This window comes from Myxine glutinosa, chromosome 4 (assembly GCF_964187855.1).
Source record: "Myxine glutinosa chromosome 4, kmMyxGlut1.1, whole genome shotgun sequence".
Taxonomy (NCBI): domain Eukaryota; kingdom Metazoa; phylum Chordata; class Myxini; order Myxiniformes; family Myxinidae; genus Myxine; species Myxine glutinosa.
In genome coordinates, this window is record NC_136264.1 from 32369985 (window position 1) to 32391079 (window position 21095).

The window sequence follows — 21095 nt, forward strand, 5'->3', positions numbered from 1 at the left end:
TTCCAGGTGTGCATCCTTCCATTCCAGGTGTACATTCTCTTTCACCTGCCACAACCAACTCACGCTCCGTGTCACTCTCACTACTCTCACCACCACACTCGGTCGCGCATTCACCCTTACTCTTGACAGCGCACTCTGTACTCACGCACTCCTCTGTTACACACCTCTTTCGTGCACACTCTCCCGTTACGTCCTCCGTAACACTCACCACAGGTGTGCACTCCTTCGTTACATCCCCTGTAACACTCCCCATCACGCGCTTCCATGTGCCCCCCCGCACCTGCGCTACGACCAACTCACTCTCGACAGCACACTCACTCCTCGGCGCGCCTTTTTCCTCACACACCCCATAGTCGGACATCCTCGCACACCTCCTCCTTCACACTCTGTACCTGTCGCACACCTTACCAGCGGCCTCTCACGAACACCCGGGTCTACATCAACACCCAAGCCGACTGAATCTCCCCTCACACCATATACATTTCCGAGTATATCGCCACTCACCTTGACACCTCTTCTTCGCTCCTCCTTCGCCACCTGCAAACTCTTTATTTGGTCAGTAAGCACATCATCACGATTTGAGCACCGACCTTGTACATATTTCATCACCTCCTTCCTTATCTCCCTCTGAGTTTCCCTCCGTCTCTTCTTAATTTCACTCACCCCCTCTTCCACATCCTCTAACTTTTGCTGCACCTCTTTTATTTCCCGGTGCATCTCCTGAATTTCGTCCTCTAAGGCCACCTTGACCGTCTCTATGTGCGCCCTCACCTCCCGGTCCTTCATCTCCATCGCTTCCATTACCTCGTCCAACTTCTTTGTCAGCCCCTCATGTACCATCCGACATTCCCTCTTCGTCGCTATTAATTCATTTTTGATTTCATTTTGTGTCGCTTTCAACCCTCCTAGTACCGCAGTGTTCTTTTCCACCTGCTCCACTAGTTCCTTTTGTCCCACAGTCAGCTGCTCTACTCCCCGTGTCAGGTCTTCTATGCCCTCCTGTAACCTAGCCGTACTACTTCTCACCTCTTTCTCCATACGCTTCTCACCTCGCTTTACCTCCTCGCGTACCCCCGAGACATCATCGCTTACACCTCGTCTTATCTCCTCCCCCATCTCCCCCATTTCTCCCATCTCTCTGGTAGATGTCGCCCTCATCTGTTCCAATTCATTACTTTGAGCATCCAATTTAGTTTCTAACCCGATTTTCACCTCCTCTATCTGGTTCCCCATCTGTTTGATTTCCCGGGCGGATTGCTCCCCTATTTCTCGCAATTTGTCTTCCATCCTGTCTTCTAGCCCCGTTAACCCATTCTTCACCCCTTTTATCCCGTTGTCTAACCCCTCAAATTTATTGTCCAACCCCTTAAACTTATTGTCTAACCCCTTAAAATTATTGTCTAACCCCTCCAATTTATTGTCTAACCCCTCCAATTTATTGTCTAACCCCTCCAATTTATTGTCTAAACCCTCAAATTTATTGTCTAAACCCTCAAATTTAGCTTCTAGCCCCCCGATTTGGTTCCCCATATTATTTTCCATTCATTCCATTTAGCCTCCCAGCCCCCTGTTCTCTTCCATGAGGGCCCGCATTTGCAGCATGAATAGGCCCCAGTCCATTGGCGGCGCTGCTACGGTCACGGGCGCGGCGAAATTTGGTGCCGCTGTAACCACGTGCGCGAGGGCGCCATTTTGCGTCCCCCCCAACCACGTGCGCGAGAGCGCCATCTTGTGCACCTGATACCCCTTCAACCACCTCCTCATTGTTCTCCTCCTCCATTTCTCCCACATACATTTCCCCGAGGTCCTGGGTCGACTCTACACCCTCTAATTCCCCCACCGGCATCCCGTCGCCTTGACCATCCATGGCACGATTTTAAAATTTAAGATGTTAAAATTAAATGAAATTTTGGCCGCTCGAAATTTGAGCGCGCTATTTGCGCTTCAGGTCCGAATCCGACACTCCTGACACCAATTGTACGGATCTCTCCGTCGGCCTTCTCCCCTTAAGAAGGGGGGGTCAATCCCCTTGTCCGCGACTGACCGACGTGAGTCCTGGTGGTCCCAACGCTCCTCCCGGTCGGGAGCAGCCAGGGTATTTGGTCTACAAAAAGTCCCAAGGACCTGAGTGCCACTCCTGACCGCGAGCAAGGGAGGGACTCCCGCTCGAACCCCGGTTTTAGATGTTATAATGGCCGAGCGGTGTTAGCAACCCGACGTTCGAGCCATTAGTAGAGACTAACCCGATCCTGAACGTTGGCCAAATCGTGCCACAGGTATTCAATTGGGAAAAGACAATGACGAAGGATGTGAAGAAGAAGAAGACAAAAGGTTGGAAATACAAATATAATTTATTACTACTATTATGTACAATCAAAAGAAACCAAGGAAGGAGGAAGGATAATAAAATAAAGGCAGAAAGAGGGACGGACCAGAAGGACACAGTGCAACGCTAGCTTACCTATGGCAGTCTTACAACCCCAGGACAGAACAAACAAAACAAACTCACGTACACAAGAGGATGGAATGGCAGGAATGGTTTGGAGGGATGAGCAGGTGGAATCACAGGGCACAGCGAGCAGGTCCACTCCGGGCGGGACGCGAGGAGCCGGCAGCTCCAAGTATTTGGCTGTACACTGCGCACCGGCAGGTTGGTTCACAGCAGCGCGTCAGGGCTCTGTGCGGTAGGTTGAAACGGGGCTGGTTGAAGCAGCTCTCTGCAGAATTATCGCTTGTGCAGAACTCAGCTGGGTCACGCATCTCCCTCAAAAGGCTTGCGCGCGCGCTTTTATAACGCCTCGGGCGATCAAGCCGCCGGCCTCCAGGACACGCCCATCGGTGAGCTCGCCTCGGCCTTGATTGGTCGCGAGGGCTCACCGATCCCGCCCCTAGAGGAGGCGTTGGCAAGGCCACGCCTTGTTCCCGGCGCTGGGCCGACTCCTCCCACCTTCTGCTCCGAGATGACCTCGTGGCTAATGGAGTCTTGCGGCGATGGAAAACCACTCGCACCGCTGGGATGAAAACGAAAGGGGACCTAGCTTATTTGACTTCGGTGCAATGCAGTGTCAATTAATGGAAGACGAGGCCTTAATCTAATACACATAATAAGGAGATAACTACTGAACAAGGAGTTCTATGATTGGCTACGTGATTGTATATGGAATAACTACAGGCACGACCTTTGACCTTTATACACCAAATGGAGGAAGGAGGGTGATATTTACAACACACAAAAAAAACACAATTCTCAAATCCATAACAATATTCATGATTTCTAAGTATTCTTTAGAAAGAGCAAACTTCAGAGTGCTTCTTATGTTTCTATCATCCTGAATCAAACGGAACCATCCCTGTTTATTAACAACCTTGAACCCGAAAGTGAGTTAACCAAACTGCGGAAGATGTACGATAGACTCTTTGCTTGTATCAACTGAGGTTTCAGTTTTGAAACATAAACATGGGGAACCTTGATATCCTTGTACATGAAAGTCAGTGCCCTATGGACCTTGCACAATGAATGTTCGCCTGGTCTGCCTGGAGTTCCAGATCGCCTGGCATTGTTTGCCACAACTGATTTATCCCAGACTGCAAGATATCCATGTTTCCAGCAACTTCGGCCTGTTTAACCTCCATATAAAACACACCGACTGTACATTTTGTGTCAAATTCTGTTCTCTGAGCTTCAGGCTTCAAAACACTACAGCCGTGCACATAAAACACAACCCTTCTGTATTCTTGTACTCCCGAGTATCTGTTTGAGATGAATGACAACATAACATCCTAGTTGAGGCCTTGGAGAGTGACAAGCTATGATGGTGACCACCTCTGTGTGTCGGAAACGCTCTATAAAATTTGGGTTTAATGCCGTCGTCTGGCTTCTAAAGTCTGTGCCTTCCTTTCAGTCTGTGCCTTCCTTTCAGTCTGTTTGCTGATCAAATTCTCACAGCACATTTTTGATGACTTTTTTTTTTTTTTTTTTTGCTCCCCCAGCTCTCTCTCTGTGCTCTGTCCCCCAGATATTCCTACAGGTCGCACAAGATCTGCCAGCAAACCCTCTTATGGTTAAACTGCCAAAATCAAGACTCTCTGCTCACCTTCACTCCTTCATTCCTCTTTTCTCCCGCCTCTGGAACAAACTCCCTCACTCTCTTCAATCCCACTCCTCCCTCCAGGTCTTTAAAACATCTGTTCACCACCATCTCTTATCTTCCCCCGTCCAAAACCTTGATCTTTTCTACCCCCGCTAATTCACCCCAGATCCACTTTTTTGAAATACCGACTTCTTTCATGGAAGTCCTAGCAGTGCCCATGTGTTTTTTTGTTTTTTTACTCTCTCACCCCCTCCCCCACCCCCTCCCCTTCCCATGCCTCCTCCCCACAAGCCCTCTCCCTCCCACAGATCTCCCGATGTCCCCGCTCTCCATCTTGTCTCCCGCTCCCTTTATTATATGTTTTGTGTGTCATTTTGTCTTTTTGCCTTGATCTTGTATCCAAAAAAAACAAAAACATGTTCTCTAAAAATTCTCAGACAAAGCGAATGCTGTATGACACCTGCAAGAAAGACCAGACAGCAATGGGGGGAAAAAAGGAAGAGGAAATCAATTACGTACACAAAACTCCGCAACGGTTTGAACAAGCCCTCCTTACCCCGACCCCATCGTCTGTTTCCAAAAGACCTCTTTTGCTTTGATTCATGGATAACTCTCAAAACAGCAACCATAACTCGTTTCCCGTGGTAAGAGGCATATTCAATGTTAAATTGAAATAAATCCATTCTTTATCTTCACTACCAACACGGGCCTTCACAGGGCCAATTATTCCATTGTAATTTGGACTTGAGGGAAAGTAGGTCTGTGCCAACTTTTATGAACTTGTCTTTTTATCCTCAAAAAAAAGGTCCAACTAAGGAAGTATTTTTAAACAACTGTCAAGTCCAGGAGGAAATGGACACTTTGGCAAAGTCACATGATCACTGTGACTGTGCCCTGCCTTTTGTACGGAGAATTAGAGATTTATGTTTGTTTCCAGACCATTCCACCATATTGCACCTGGCAACTGTCCTCACTGGATGCATTATGTTCCATCCCTCATTGCTTGCTTCCCACTCACCTGAAGCGCTTCCCTCCGTAGGAACTCGAGGCGCGCGAGCCTTTCTACAAGCCAGTAAGGCACATCGGGAATGGCCACGTGAATTACGTACTTGAGTAGCAGAGCAAAGTGCTGGGGAAGGGAAGGGATGGTGTCGACCGAGTTACATGAAACACTATTATCCAATATGGTTATTCCAAAATATTTTGCTGATATAAAAACAAGAAGACGTCATGCAGAGCACGACACTTGCAAAATCGCCCCCCCCCCCCCCACCTCCCCAAGAAACAAAATTCCCATTGATACAGCAAATTGTCCATTTCATCAAGATTAAAATTGACAATCTTGATCACAGCTCGGGTCAATAGGAAGAAAAGTGACGATTTTTCAGATGAAAATGATGATTTTGGAAGGTTGAGCTTTGACCTTTTGACCTCAAAAATAGTATGTTTCCCAATTTAGTGACTCGATATGCAAATGCTGTTCAATTTTCAACTCAATTGGTTGAAAATTGATGGCTTCTTAGATGAAAATTGATGATTTTTAACATTTGACCTTGAGTTGACCTTTTGACCTCAAAAATAGTTCATTTCCCAATTTAGTGACAATATACAAATGCTATTCAATTTTCAAGTCAATCGGATTTAAAATGGCGATTTTAGAAATTTGACCTCCAGATGACCTTTGACCTCAAAATCGATAGACTTCTCAATTGGGACGACCTATACAACTTGGTAACGTTTCGTGACGATCGGTTTAGAATTGTGACCTGTAGGCCGGTGACAAACAGACAAACAAGAAGACGTCATGCGGAGCACGATACTTGCAAAATCCTCACCCCTCCCCCCCCCCCCCCCAAAAGTTTTCCAGTGATACAGCAAATTGTCCATTTCATGAAGATTAAAATTTACAATCTTGATCAAAGCTCGGGTCAACAGGATGAAAAGGGACGATTTTTCAGATGAAAAATGATGATTTTGGAAGGTTGACCTTTGACCTTTTGACCCCAAAAATAGTTAGTTCCCCTATTTAGTGACTCAATGTGCAAATGCTGTTCAATTTTCAAGTCAATCGGATGAAAATTGAGGATATTAAAAATTTGACCTATGTTGACCTTTTGGCCTATGTTGACCTCAAAAATAGATGATGGTTGAATTCAGTGACCACATATATAAATCCTCTTAGAAGTTCAAGTCAATCAAATTAAAATTGGTGATTTTAAAAATTTGGCCTATGTTGACCTTTTGGCCCATGTTGACCTCAAGTATACTTGGTGGTTGAATTCGGTGACCAGATATGCAAGTCCTCTTCAAATTTAAGTCAATTGGATGAAAATTGAGGATTTTAGAAATTTGGCCTATGTTGTCCTTTTGGCCTATGTTGACCTTTTGGCCTATGTTCACCTAAAATATAATTTGTGGTTGAATTCAGTGACCAGATATGCAAGTCCTCTTCAAATTTCAAGTCAATTGGATGAAAATTGAGGATTTTAGAAATTTGGCCTATGTTGACCATTTGGCCAATGTTGACCTCAAAAATACTTGGAATTCAGTGACCAGATATGCAAGTCCTCTTCAAATTTCAAGTCAATCGGATGAAAATTGAGGATTTTAGAAATTTAGCAAAGTTGGTGACCTTTGGCCTATGTTAACCTTTTGACCTATTGCCCCCAAAAACAATAGGCTTCTTGCTTTTGACCAACTCTACCGTTTGGTGAAGTTTCGTGAAGATCGGTTGAAAATTGTGACCTGTAGGCTGGTGACAAACAGACAAACAAGAAGACGTCATGCGTAGCACGATACTTGCAAAAGCCGCCCCCCCCTCCCCCCCCCCCCCCAAAAAAGTTTTCCATTGATACAGCAAATTGGCCATTTCATGAAGATTAAAATTTACCATCTTGATCAAAGCTCGGGTCAACAGGATGAAAAGTGACGATTTTTCAGATGAAAAATGATGATTTTAGAAGTTTGACCTTGAGTTGACCTTTGACCTTTTGACCTCATAAATAGTTGGTTTCCCAATTCAGTGTGGCAATACACAAATGCTGTTCTATTTTCAAGTCAATCGGATGAAAATTGATGGGTTTTCAGATGAAAATTGATGATTTTGGAACTTTGACCTTCAGTTGACCTTTGACCTTTTGACCTCAAAAATAGTTGGTTTCCTAATTCAGTGAGGCAATATGCAAATGCTGTTCAATTTTCAAGTCAATCGGATGAGGATTGACGGTTTTTCAGATGAAAAGTGATGATTTTGGAAGTTTGACCTTGAATTGACCTTTGACCTATTGACCTCAAAAATAGTATGTTTCCCAATTTAGTGACTCGATATGCAAATGCTGTTCAATTTTCAAGTCAATTGGTTGAGATTTGATGGCTTTTTAGATGAAAATTGATGACTTTTAAAATTTGACCTTTGACCTTTTGACCTCAAAAATAGTTAATTTCCCAATTTATTGACTCGATATACAAATGTTATTCAATTTTCAAGTCAATCGGATTTAAAATGGCGATTTTAGGAATTTGACCTCCAGATGACCTTTGACCTCAAAATCAATAGGTTTCTCAATTGGGATGACCTAGACAACTTGGTGAAGTTTCGTGATGATCGGTTTAGAATTGTGACCTGTAGGCCGGTGACAAACAGACAAACAAACAGACAGACAGACAGACAGACATAACCACAAACACAACCGACCAATTTAAATATACTTGATAAATCTTCGATTTTGCAAGTAATAAACAAACAGACAGAACCACAAACACAACCGACCAATATACTTGAAAAATCTTCATCCTGGTGTCACCTTCGATTTTGCAAGTAATAATGCCAAAGTTATTGATTTGGAGTTGACTGCTGATGCCTGTCATGCTCACCTCCAAAAACACGACAAGGAGCAAGGTGACATGTCGAGACTGCTCTGGAAAGAGGCGAGTCAGCTGACCACCCTGGCCAATCAGCGCACAGTTTACGATGATAGCGACAACTCCCATTGCTTCCATGACATCCTGTGAAAATACACATATTGTATTCCATGTCAGCATTTTAAAGGAATCACAAATAGAAACATATCAAAAGACGTTCCTGAGCATACATTGCCAATTGCCATTGATAATGTCCAGCATAGCACTTTGATTAAACAAGCATGAAGCAAGCAATAACATTGGGGTTCCAGCACTATTGAAGCAAATAAAAAGGTTTCTTGAAATGAAAATGCTGCAATATTGACAAATACGGGTCCTGAACCTAAAGCTAATGATCAAGATTACTCTGGATTATCAAATGCATTTAACAATGTAATAATCATTGCATACTCTGGTTAATAAGGCATCAATCATCAAATAATCATGTGGGCCGAGGAGAAGTGTTTGGCTCTAAAAATGAATCACATTAAGGATGGCTCAAAAAAGGTCATCAACCATAGGATTTTACACCAAGTCATCTTCTGAACCAAAACCAAAACGTCAAAAGGTGCCGTTGGATCTAATTTGGCAAATAACCTGCTGGTATCTCTCAAAGATTTTAAATGCAGTACAAGCTTCAATATTATCGTCGAGTTACCTGCCACGGGCCAATGCCACGTGCATACTCAGCAAAGGGACGCTGGAGAGCGGCACACAGCTTGATGGTGTCAGCACGAGCCTCCAACAGGTTGTTTAATAGTGCGAGAAAGGCAGCAGGTGGAAATATACAGGCGAAGAATGCAACATGTCCAAACTGCAGCATCATGTCCAGATGATCCTGCAGAATATCCTGTTCATTTACCAGGGGGTAGAAAATGGAGCATTCATTTGGTCACCTACGTATGTTGCATTGGTATTTTGCATGTGAAAGGTAAAAACAGATCACCAACAAGAAAGAGCAATGAGAGATTGCAGACCCCCACCAGGATGTGTTTTCAGTGGTTTTTAAGGCATTTGTGTTAAAAACAAATATGGCGACTGAACCACGTGACTGATGATGACGTCATCATTTTTTTCTCCACCAATTTATCCCTAGATGATGCTCAAGAAATTTCATCTTGATCGGATGTAGTTTTGTACTTGTCCAATTATGATGTCATAATGGAGGCACATATGACATCATCATTAACATATTTTATTCCCCATGGAGAGTTCTTTACAATGAGCCATGTCTCAATTTTTTCTAGGCGGCTCTTTCCGAGATAGAGGTGCAAAGTTTTTCGGTTTTTCCAAGATGGCGGCCGAACCACGTGATCTATGACGTCATTTTTTCCTACACCAATTTATCCCAAGATGATGCTCAAGAAATTTCATCTTGATCGGATGAAGTTTTGTACTTGTCGAATTATGACGTCATAATGGAGGCACCTATGACATCATCATTAACATATTTTATTCCCCATGGAGAGTTCTTTTCAATGAGCAATGTCTCCATTTTTTCTGTGCAGCTCTTTCCGAGATATAGAGGTGCATAGTTTTTCGGTTTTTCCAAGATGGCGCCCATACCACTTGACCTATGACGTCATAATTATCATTAAAAAAATTATATAGGTGGAGTTGCACCTGTGGTGGAAATTTCCTGTCAATCGGACCAATGGTTGCCGATAAAATCATATTTATTCTGTGCGGACAAACAAACAGACATACGGACCCAAATGCAATACGCTCTCCTCCAGCGAAGGTAATAAGGGACTTTTCAATGACGTACGAACACATGTGAAGCCTTTCGCGCATGCGCTGTGTGCATTTGCAGCGACTCACTTCCGCTGGTTGGAGCACTTTTAACCTGCCGTTGCTTGTGCGAAATCTGTCAAATAGTCCTTTAGACATACTTTTTAGCATTTAAAGGAAAGAGTGGCAATTTCAAAATGGTTAAATCAGTTGCTCTGTTCCTGGATTCAAAATCGGACGCACGAAAATTTACGAAATACAAGAAATATCCGCACGTGATCATTGTGAGTCGAGTTCCTACCATTTCCTGTTAATACAAGCAAGCGACAAACACACACTCACAAATGCCAAGATGGCAGCGAGAGGGAGGTGGCCCACCTCGCCGCCTCCCTCACGCCTGCGTAAGTAAGGGCCGAGGGCGACGTCAAATACAACGGTTTTGAGAGCAGCTGAGGCCAAGCCGAAAGCAGATTTGATGGGAACGAGGACTGTGCACGAGGTGCCTGTTATCATACCGTTTGACATGCTTTTGCGACACAGCTTGGAGGGAATTGTCGACCCCATCATGCTGAGAACGAAGGCCCGAGCTTTACACAGCTCCTTGTTATAGAATTCCATCCGGGGAGGAGGACAGTGAGAGAGGCTGAGTTTCATACACCAAGTGGGTTCAAGGACTGTGCCGAGTACAGCAACTTTGATGGGAGCGAGAATCGAGCTGAGGGCAGCGGTTTTGGTGGGGCCGAGGGTTGCACAAGTGGTGCCGATCGACATGCGTTTGGGACGCAACCTGGCATTATGGCTTGTTGGGGTTCTCTGACTCCATACCGTCAAGGAAGGATGAGATCGAGAGGGAGGGGACCGAGACTGAAGAACGGTGGGACCGCATGAGAGGATAACGGCTAGTTGTGGTAGGACGCCATGTCCGGGTGGGCAAGGGTGTCTTTAGATGGGATCGGGAATATCCGGGTATTCCCCCAGAGGTCATACGTAAGGTCATGCGGATCTACATTGTCGCCTTTTTGGGGACGGAGCCGGAAATGGAGCACGGATAAGGAGACGGCTTGGTCCATTCGTCGTGGTTCCTTACTGGGGTGAAGATGGATACTTCGGGACCAGGGAAAGCTCCGTTCAGTCTTAGAGATGCGTTTAGAGAGACTCACGAGTGGAGGCGGCGGCAGCACGTACACACACACACACACACACACACACACACACACACACACACACACACACACACCGTAATTCTACATACACATTACACATTCATGGATAGTTGTGATTGTACATGCACATGAATCGTGATTATACACATACTCGGGGAAAAAGGCCGTCATGATGGGTGCACAAAACTCAACGCAACACAGAGGATAATACAGTGAATACAAAGTTATGATTATGTCTGATGAATTGTTTGCAATTTATAATACAGTCCAAGAAATCAGACTTTTCCTGGGGATTATTAGCGGTAGGGGGAAAAATTTGTCAACAAATTTGTCAAAGCATTGCATGTTGGTATGAGAGCGTTGTAACTTTACTATGCACAACAGGAGGGTATGGTGATCAACAAGAGGGTAAGGCACACACACACACACACACACACACACACACACACACACACACGTTTGCTGCATTTAGCAATAGATGCAAAAATATAGTATAATTCATTATTCCTTTTGTGGCCCTGGAACCAAGGAAAATAAACATTTGTAACAGCCCTTCCAGCTCCCACTCACCCCTCCTCCCCCAGAATTTGATTATTAGTAAATGTGGTAATTTTAAAAGTTGATTTACTCTGTGCATTCGCAAGCCCTAGATATGTCCTTCCAATCGCTGTAAAGAAGCACCCAAATCAGATCTAGTCTCCCTCAGGAAAGTCTGCCTGAGTCATCTGACTCTCACGTAAATAATAACAGGCACAATTTTTTTGTCTTTTCACATCGCGAAGATGTCCTTTGTCGAAAAGTTGGTAACCATTCCTTTCTGGGTAATGACGCAAAATACCGTCTTTGCAATGACAGGCATCCATTAAATAAACCACTGTAGCGACCCATGGGTCCCCCAAGCGAGACCTGCATCAGAATCTCCTTGCTCCAGCCGGTGACGTCACCGGCGGGGAACCACGGCGCCAGAGTGGCTGGTCACGTGACCACCAAAGCGTGCCGCGCGTGCGGGTATAATCAGCTACACCTGTTGATCACGTGACCACCGAAGCACGCCTCGCCTGAGAGGCGTGGGTTTCGGTTTCGGGTTGTGCTTTATAATGCAGCCCGATAAACGAGAGTTTACAGTGTTCCCGAGTTGGTTTTACGAATAAATATCTTCTCGGACGAGTTTGTGCCTTGCCATCCTTTTGTCCGTATTCTGCTGGAGCCCAGACTCCTTCACCACCACACTTAGGCTGGTATTGGCTGACTGGTACCGTGGGTATCAGTGTACATGCTAACACATTGCTTTGCTCGCAGTACACAGTTCTGTATCTTTCACAGACTGCAACTAGGAGCCTTTTTTTTTTTTTTTTTTTTTGTATACTGAATCGAGGCTCGTGAAAGAGCTAACATTTATTTCACAAACAAATCAACCAGTCAAACAAAATATACAAAAAGAGGGAGCGGAAGACAAGATGGGGAGAGAAGGGGAAGCGCACAAACACAACATTTGAGAGCAGGGAGAAGTGTGGGAGGGAGAGGGCTTGGGGGCAGGAGGCGTGGGAAGGGGGGGGGGGGGGAGTGGGAGAAGTATAAAACACAAGGGGACCGAAATTAGCGGGGGTAGAAAAGATCAAGGTTTTGGATGGGGGAGGATAAGAGATGGTGGTGAACAGATGTCTTAAAGACCTGGAGGGTGGAGTGGAATTGAAGAGAGTGAGGGAGTTTGTTCCAGAGGCGGGAGAAAAGAGGAATGAAGGAGTGAAGGTGAGCAGAAAGTCTTGATTTTGGCAGTTTAACCATAAGAGGGTTGCAGGCAGATCTTGTGTGACCTGTAGGAATATTTGGGGGACAGAGCCCAGAGAGGGCTGGGGGGGCAAGGCCAGAGAGGAGTCGGTAGAAGGCGGAAAGACCACCAACCTGCCTGCGGTGAGTGAGTGAAAGGCCCTTGGAGTTAGCTTCATCGCGGGAGATTCCAATGATTCTGAACGCTTTGGTTTCAACAGCGTGAAGATGGGCTAGGTGTGAGGCAGGAGCACCAGACCAGAGGGGAGAGCAGTATTCCATAGAGCTGCGGATGAAAGCCTTGTATGTGGTGAGGAGCTCAGGTGTGCCAAGGAAGGACTTCGCACGACGGAGGATGCCCAGTCGGTGACTGGCTTTGGAGGCCAGATTTGAAATGTGGTTTTCCCAGGAAAGATCATGGCAGATAGTGAGACCCAAAAGCTTGAGTGACAGAACTTCTTGGAGAGGATTATTCAGAAAGTGGATGGGAGGGTTTTCCAGTCGGTCTTTTCGGAGAGACGTCGTAAGAGTGTGAGATTTATCAGGATTGAAAGACATGTTCCATTTGTTTGCCCAGTCTGTGATTTTGTCCAGGTCTGCAGAGAGTGAGGAGGCTGCAGACTGCCGATCTGAGGGATGAGGAATGGAGCGACAGAGAGTAGAGTCGTCAGCAAAGAGATAGAGAGGATTTTCAAGAGAGTCAGAGAGATCATTGATGAAGACCAGAAAAAGCAGTAATGAAGCAAAAAGCTTGAAGCAAAATGAAGATGAAGAAGACAAAAAGCAAAAAACAAAAAGCTAATGAAGATGAAGACCAAAAGCAAAAAGAAGACCTTCTCAACTGTAATAACAATAATAATAGTTACATTGATTTTAAGGCCATCAGGCCAAAGGGGTTTGATTCAAAATTCTGGTGAAAATACCTCGTATTTCTTCATGCAGCCTTCTACCTCTGCTTGGAAAAAGAAAGCACCTTCAAGCTTAGATTTCCACCACTGGTCATCTTCTTCATCAGCGATGTCTCCGTCACCACTATCAGCCATGTTCCGGAGGCCAATCTCCAGTTTATCTCCTTTATTCCAGGAAATAACATCAACGTTACTGTTTTGCCTCTTCAATTCTTTTTCAGAATGTTCAGACGAGATACTTTTAAAGCGATGAGAAAGTTCCTCTTGGTTAAAACCTTCATGAAATTTTTCTGTGTTATTTGTTTCTTCTTCATGTGCCGTACATTTCCGATCTTCTTCGAAGATTCCTTCAGTCAATCCACTTGTTTGAGCTGTTTCACTGTCGTCCTCAAGGGTGGACAATTCTTTTCCAGGTTCTGCAATTGTTTTTGTGGTTTCAGTTGCAGTATCTTGACCCTGCTCTTCCTTTTCCAAATCTTCTTCTTCAATGCATTTATCGACCATGGTTTCGACATCGTTCTCTGCATTGTTATCCACGTGATCATCTGCACCACTGGAGGGGTTAAAATAAAAGAGACAGTTAAAAACAAATTAATTAATAAAAACAGCACAGCAGCCTTGAGATATGCTTCCTTGAGAATTACAGAAAATGGCAGACAAGTGAGACAACCACTGAATTGAAAATATATAGAACGCTCATACTCCGTGAAAAGTGTAGCCGCCGTGTCGCCATCTTGGTTAGCACGACTCGACCGACTCGCTTCGCGGATCTCGTTTGTTTTGAACGTGTCCCAGATTTTAAAAGCCAGAATTTAAAACTTAAAACTCCCAGAATTTAAATTTAAAATTTTAAAATTTATTAATTAAAATTTAAAATTTAAAATTTAAATAATTTAAATTTAATATTTAAACCAAAAAAAAAAATTAAAATAAATTTAATTTATAATATAATAAATTTAAAATTAATTAAAATAAAATTAATTTAACATTTAAAACTCCTAGAATTTAAAGGATTTTAAAAGATACAAAAGGTGATACATCAAATGGTCAGGTGGAGTGGTGGACTCACTCCTATGGAGGAGGGGTCCAATTGTATGACCATGCATTGTGGCCCTTCGGGGTCAGGATGCATGCGTTTTGAATGACCATGTGCTTCAGCCTTTGGGTTGAGGTGCATGTGTATGCTAATGGGGCAGCCTTGATGGACGGTGTGCCTTGGCCGTGGGTCAAGGTGCACGTCCAAGGCTGTTAAATGTTTTATTTTTTTACCTTTTTTTATTATAAAAAAGGCAGGCCTTAATGCTGGCCTTAAAAGCATTACCATCGCCCAGCATCGAGTGCCAACCAAGATGGCGCCCGGTAGCTACATCTCCACCTGTGTGGTGTGAATGGCAATGGTCATTCTATATATTTTCAGTTCAGTGGAGACAACCATAAGGTCGGTCCGGGAGGAGACATTTTAACTTTGAATGAAACTTTAAGGGCCGAATGAATGGTTTATAATTGGAAGTTTCCATGGGACGGTGAATATGGATGCATTAGGAATGCTTGAATAAGCCCAAGAGGGAGCAGAAGAGGATAGGAATATTGTAGTTCACCAACGTGCATTGAGAATATCCGAGGAAAGATGCAATCCTCCAGAGAAGTAATGATAATATCAAACGTGTCTGGCTTTACAGACTGTCGAAGTAATCATTTCATTGGCTATCCCACCTCGTGTAACACGACCTGGATCTACCTACGATGAGGAGCAATGTGCTGAATCCCCTCCAATAATTATCTGTGGTGCCGCAATTCTATGCAGGTGCATCATTCCAATTGGATGTTGCAGATATGGGCGTGGTTTCACAGGCTAATCAGCTGTTCAGACGCGCACAATTAAATGTCTTTTTATGTCCCTTCATAAATAGCTATTTAGATGGACGTTTACCTGTGCACGTATAAATATGTTTTTGTCAGCGTTTAAGGGTTAGGTGTGTGTCAGCAATACGCTCACTAAACGCCATTCGTAAATTTAGCCTTAAGTCTCAGCAGTTCATGTTCCTCGTCACCAATGACCTTTGCATTAATGCAAATGACAATTCAAGATGTAAGCGCAACATTTCTTTTGATTTATTGCGGCGTAGCCCATCGGGCAGAGCCGTCTGGAACAGTGTTTGTCCATCTGTATGTATATATGTACGTCCCCTCAAACGTATACCAATCAGAGCTGAGAATCTGGTCACATGACAGGGTGCTGTGATTACGTCTGATGTCATTACGGCGGTGCTGCGGCTGACTCTCCACACACCGCCATGTTGATTTATATGTCGTTCATGCTGAATTTATAGTCGAACCTGTCATATATCACAATCGCCATGCTCTACCTTCACGTTTTTCATTCTGTGTAAAACACAAACAAACCGATTGTTAAAATGACCATGAAATATCGAAAACATCGGTGTTACGTCTCTTCTAACAATACGGTAAGGTACGTATAGGCCTGAGGCGTTAAGCTTCTCCTTCGGACCGCTTCAGGCAAATTAAGCCCAGGTTTCTTAATACAGTCGTATATCGTTTCAGTAGTATCGTTTTCTTCTTAATAATAATAATAATATTGCAAATATGACCATAACACTTTAATCCCAATGTCGTGAATGGAAGGTTAATGGATTGAAGCGGTGTATGGTTCATGATCAATGATGAGTGATGTTCGGCACTAATCTATCTATAATTCCATTAATCTCTGTGTGTATGTGTGTATGTGTGTATGTGTGTATGTGTGTATGTGTGTATGTTTGTCTGTGACCGCTGTTTCTCGACAACTACCGGTCCGATATACTTGAAACTTGCCAGGTATATTGCTGGGGACCCGAGGATGTGCCTTTTCAAGGTTTGAAATTAATCGGACAAGTAGTTACCGAGCTATGGCGATTTAGCCGTTCGCCGTTCGCTTTGGCGTTGCGAATGGACCAAACCATTTCATGTAAATAGAGGGGGGGGGGGGGGGGTTCTGTGGTCGTTGCGAATGGACCAAACCATTTCATGTAAATAGAGGGGGGGGATTGTCACTGTACTCGCAAGCCGTTCGCCGTTCGCTTTGGCGTTGCGAATGAACCAAAACATTTCATGAACCAAACCATTTCATGTAAATAGAGGGGGGGGGGGATTGTCACCGTACTCGCACCCACGTACCCACGTACCCACGTACGGGCATTGCACCCACGTACGGGCATGCCCTAGTATTAATAACCGAGGAAGTAAGGAATTAGCCTCGGCTTTTAAAGTAATATCATTTTCGAAATAATGATAACGTAATGTTAATGTTATAGTAAATCTAATCATAACACTAATCCCTTCGTAATGACTGCAAACTTACTGGAAGTTAAAATATATCATATTCTACATATTAAAGAGGCGGCAGTTTTGTGTCCATCACGTCTCTGATGTCATTACGACGGCTGACTCCACCGACCGACATTTGAATCTACTAGTAGGCCTACACCCGCTCACTGCGGGAGGGGCAGGAAGGGTCATTCCTCTTTGGGGTATATAGATTACAGTCGATCTATGGTCGGGTCTCAAGAACATTGGGTGTGTGTTCATTTACCAAGTTTATTGTGGAGAGATCGCCAAGTGGTTTAACCATTCGAGCAAGCACTCCATTGAAAACCGTTAAGGAACAGCTGGCTTGGCAAGCGCTAGCTAGCTGCTTGGTAAATGAGCACACCAAACCTTGTGGGGTACATAGATTGCAGTAGATCTTCGCTCAGTTCTTTAAGTAAAACTTACCTCATGGATGTCTGGATTCCTCCAAATTTCTTTGTTTAATGTTATAAGCAGCATTAGCGTGTAGCGGTTGCCGCTGAGCATACACAATCGCCTTACACCTGCCGAAGACGCAACCAGGGAGCGATCACTGTACCGGGCTCGCCCAGGCCGCCCGGGCATGTCCAGGCTCGCCTTTCCTGGGCATGTCCAGACTCGCCTTTCCCGGGCTCGCCCAGGCCGCCCGGGCATGCCCAGTCTCGCCTTTCCCGGGCAAACGCTCCGGCATGACGTGTTTGATTGCATATATATTGTTACGGAACCCAACGTCGGCCTCTGTTCCCCTTACCGAGGGGGGATTAATCCCCTCGTCTCTGACTGACCGATGGGGTCCCTGACGCTGCCCAGCTACCTCCGGAAAGGCAGGTGCACAGCCCCGTTCGTACCGCGGACAGATTTTAATTGCCGAGCGGTTTTAGCAACCGCGGCACGAACTATTAACAGAAACTAGACCCGATCCTTGAACGTTGGCCAAATCGTGCCACAGGTTTTCAATGGGGAAAAGACAAAGACAAAGGATGTGAAGAAGAGAAGGCAGAGTAAGGAGGAACAAATATAATTTATTACTAACTAATTATGTACAAGTCAAAAGTAACCAAGGAGAAGGAAGGATACTAAAATAAAGATAGAAAGAGGGACGGACCAGAAGGACACAGTGCAATTTTTAGCTTAACTACTGCAGTCTTACTTAAACCCAGGGACGAGACAAAAGACAGACTACAAGCACACTTACACGGGGGATGATGACAGGAATGGCAGGAGGTGGATGGCTGGAGGGAGAGGAAGGTTCAGCTGGACGCTGGCTGGGGCTTGATCCCGCACGGGATGTCGGCTTGGACCTCGACGGCCACCGATGCCACCGCAAACTGGTTCCCGCGTAGCAGCGAGTCGAAGCTGCGTGGTGGAGTCAAAGCTGCTTGGTGGAGTCAACGCTGCCTGGTGGAGTCAAAGCTGCGTGGTACTGCTCGTGGGGCTCTGTCACTTCCTTCCTCTGGACTCATCTGCCGCATCTCTCTCTCCCTCTCCCTCAAAGGCTTCCGCGCGCGCTTTTATAGCGCGCCTCCAGATCAACCCGCGCCACACCCGAGCTGGTCTCTCACCGGTCCTGATTGGCGGGTCGGGGCTCGCTGGCTCCACCTTGTGACGACGATCGGCGGCCAACGCCCTGGATTCGGCGCTCCTCCCCCTTCTTCTCCGATCTGACCACGTGTTCAATGGTGGTGTTTTGCAGCGAAAACCACAAAGCAGCAGCGGCGAATGCAGAAAACCGCCCAATGCAGTTGGCAATTGATGACAAAAGGGGATTGCGTTTGGAAGTGGAGGCTTTGGGGAATTTGAAAAGGGATTCTACCTTGTTCCAATTTGGTGCAATGCAGTGTCAACTAGTGGGAAGACAGAACCTTAACCTAATACACATAATAAGGAGATAACTACTGAACAAAGGAAATCTATGATTTGCTACGTGATTGTATATGGAATAACTACTGGAACGACCTTTGACCTTTATACACAACAAATGGAGGAAGGAGTGTGATATTTTACAACAATTTCATTACACTTACAACGATAATAAAAAACTACAACACCATTCTCAAATCCACAACAATATATTGCTACCCGATAAACGGGCTTTTGAGAGTACCCGAGTTTTTTTTGATCAATAAAGAAGCTCGGACGAATTCCCGTCTTTTGTCGCGTCAATCCTTTCGACTCGCGTAGGAGCACAGCTCCTCACTGGTGACCCCTGACATGGACACGGCAGTTACCCTTAAACTGCCTACCTTCTGGGAGGCTCACGCGGCGGTTTGGTTCGCCCAGGCGGACTCCCAGTTTGCCCTGCAAGGCATTACCGCAGACGACACCCGCTTCCACCATGTGGTAGCGGCACTCGACTCCGCCACCGCGGCCCGCGCCCTGAGCCTCCTCCAGCACCCGCCAGCCGCTGACAAATATGGCGCGATCAAGACGCTCCTCCTCGACGCATTCGCCCTCTCACCGGCAGGACGCGCACGACGCCTGCTCGACCTGCCCGAGCTCGGCGACACGCGCCCGTCCGAGCGGATGGACTACATGCTCTCGCTGCTCGGTGAGCACTCCCCCGATTTTCTTTTCCGGGAGCTGTTCCTCCGTCAGCTGCCTAGCCAGGTACGCTTTGCCCTGGCAGGCACGCAGATCACGGATCCCCGCGCCCTCGCCAGGGAAGCCGACAAGATCTCCTCGGCAGGCCAGCACATCGGGGCGGCTACCTGGAGCCCGCCGCCGTCCGAGGCGACGCCCGTGGCGCCCGAGCGCCGGGTGCGGTTGGAGGCCGAACTGCCAGTGCGACTGGCGGCCACCACACCGTGCCGCCCGCTTCCAACACGACGGCCGGGGCCTCCACCTGACCAGGCGTGGTGTTATTACCACGCTAGGTTCGGACAAAAGGCTCGGACATGCCGACCCCTGTGCACTTTCGGCGAGTCGGGAAACGGCCGGGCTGGCGTTCATTACCAGCCATGAGCGCCGGCCACTCGGGCAACTTGCTTTTCATCAAAGACAAAGCGTCCGGGCGGCGTTTTCTTTGTGACACCGGTGCCCAACTGAGCGTCATACCCGCCTCCGAGCAGGACAGGCAGACCGCCGTTTGCGGCCCCTCCTTGGTCGCTGCCAACGGATCGGCCATCCACACCTTCGGCCCGCACAACGTCACCCTCTGCTTCGGCAGCCAGCGCTTTAATTGGACCTTTGTGACGGCAAGCGTGCCCATGGCTTTGCTAGGCGCCGACTTCCTCTGCGCGCACGGGCTGCTGGTCGACGTAAAACGGCGTCGCCTCGTCAACGCCGAGACTTTCAGCTCCCTGGCATGCACAATGAGCAGCTCCGCGCCGACCGAACTATCATGCGCCCTCCCGGCGGCGAACGAGTTCGCTCGCCTGCTGGCAGAGTTCCCGGCCCTCACGCGGCCGACGTTTTCGGCCGTCGCAGTGAGACATGGTATCGAGCACCACATACCAACTACGGGCCTGCCGGTCTACACCAGAGCCCGCCGCCTCGACCCGGCCAAGCTCTCCGTGGCAAAGGCCAAGTTCGACACGTTGGAGCACCTCGGCATCATGCGGCGCTCCGATAGCGCGTGGGCCTCGCCGCTGCACATCGTGCCGAAGCCGGGGGGCGGCTGGCGCCCATGTGGCGACTACCGCCGCCTCAACGACGTTACCACCCCCGACAGGTATCCGGTCCCGCATATCCAGGACTTTTCCGCCCGTTTGGCGGGGCGGGTCATTTTCTCGAAAATTGACTTAATACGGGGATACCACCAGGTACCTGTCAGGCCGGCCGACGTCCCAAAAACGGCCATCATCACACCGTTCGGCCTGTTCGAATTCCTGAGGATGCCGTTTGGCCTCAAGAACGCGGCCCAGGCGTTCCAGCGCTTGATGGACGACGTGCTGCGCGACCTGCCGTTCCTCTTCGTCTACCTGGACGACATCCTCGTCGCCAACACGTCCCGGGCCGAGCACCTCCTCCACCTCCGAACACTGTTCGGACGCCTCAGCGAGCATGGCTTAATCGTCAACCCGGCCAAATGCCACTTCGGCACGGCGGCCGTTGACTTTTTGGGCCACCACATCACCAGGAACGGGGCCGTGCCGCTGCCAACCAAGGTCGAGGCCATCACTGAGTTCCCGCGTCCCCGCTCCATCAAGGCCCTGCAGGAGTTCCTCGGCATGGTGAATTTTTACCACCGT

General features: G+C 46.8%; 1 protein-coding gene across 1 annotated transcript in view; it reads right to left on the reverse strand.

Annotated features, from left to right (window-relative positions):
* The window catches only part of ANO8 (anoctamin 8), a 90870-nt gene that overhangs the window by 19544 nt on the left and 50231 nt on the right, over positions 1-21095 (reverse strand). Inside the window, exons 15-18 of the mRNA XM_078775623.1 lie at positions 13576-14113; positions 8650-8841; positions 7965-8096; positions 5110-5220 (exon numbers count right to left, since the gene is read on the reverse strand). Of these exons, the coding sequence (XP_078631749.1) occupies positions 5110-5220; positions 7965-8096; positions 8650-8841; positions 13576-14113 (973 nt within the window). The remainder of the gene's footprint in view (positions 1-5109; positions 5221-7964; positions 8097-8649; positions 8842-13575; positions 14114-21095) is intronic.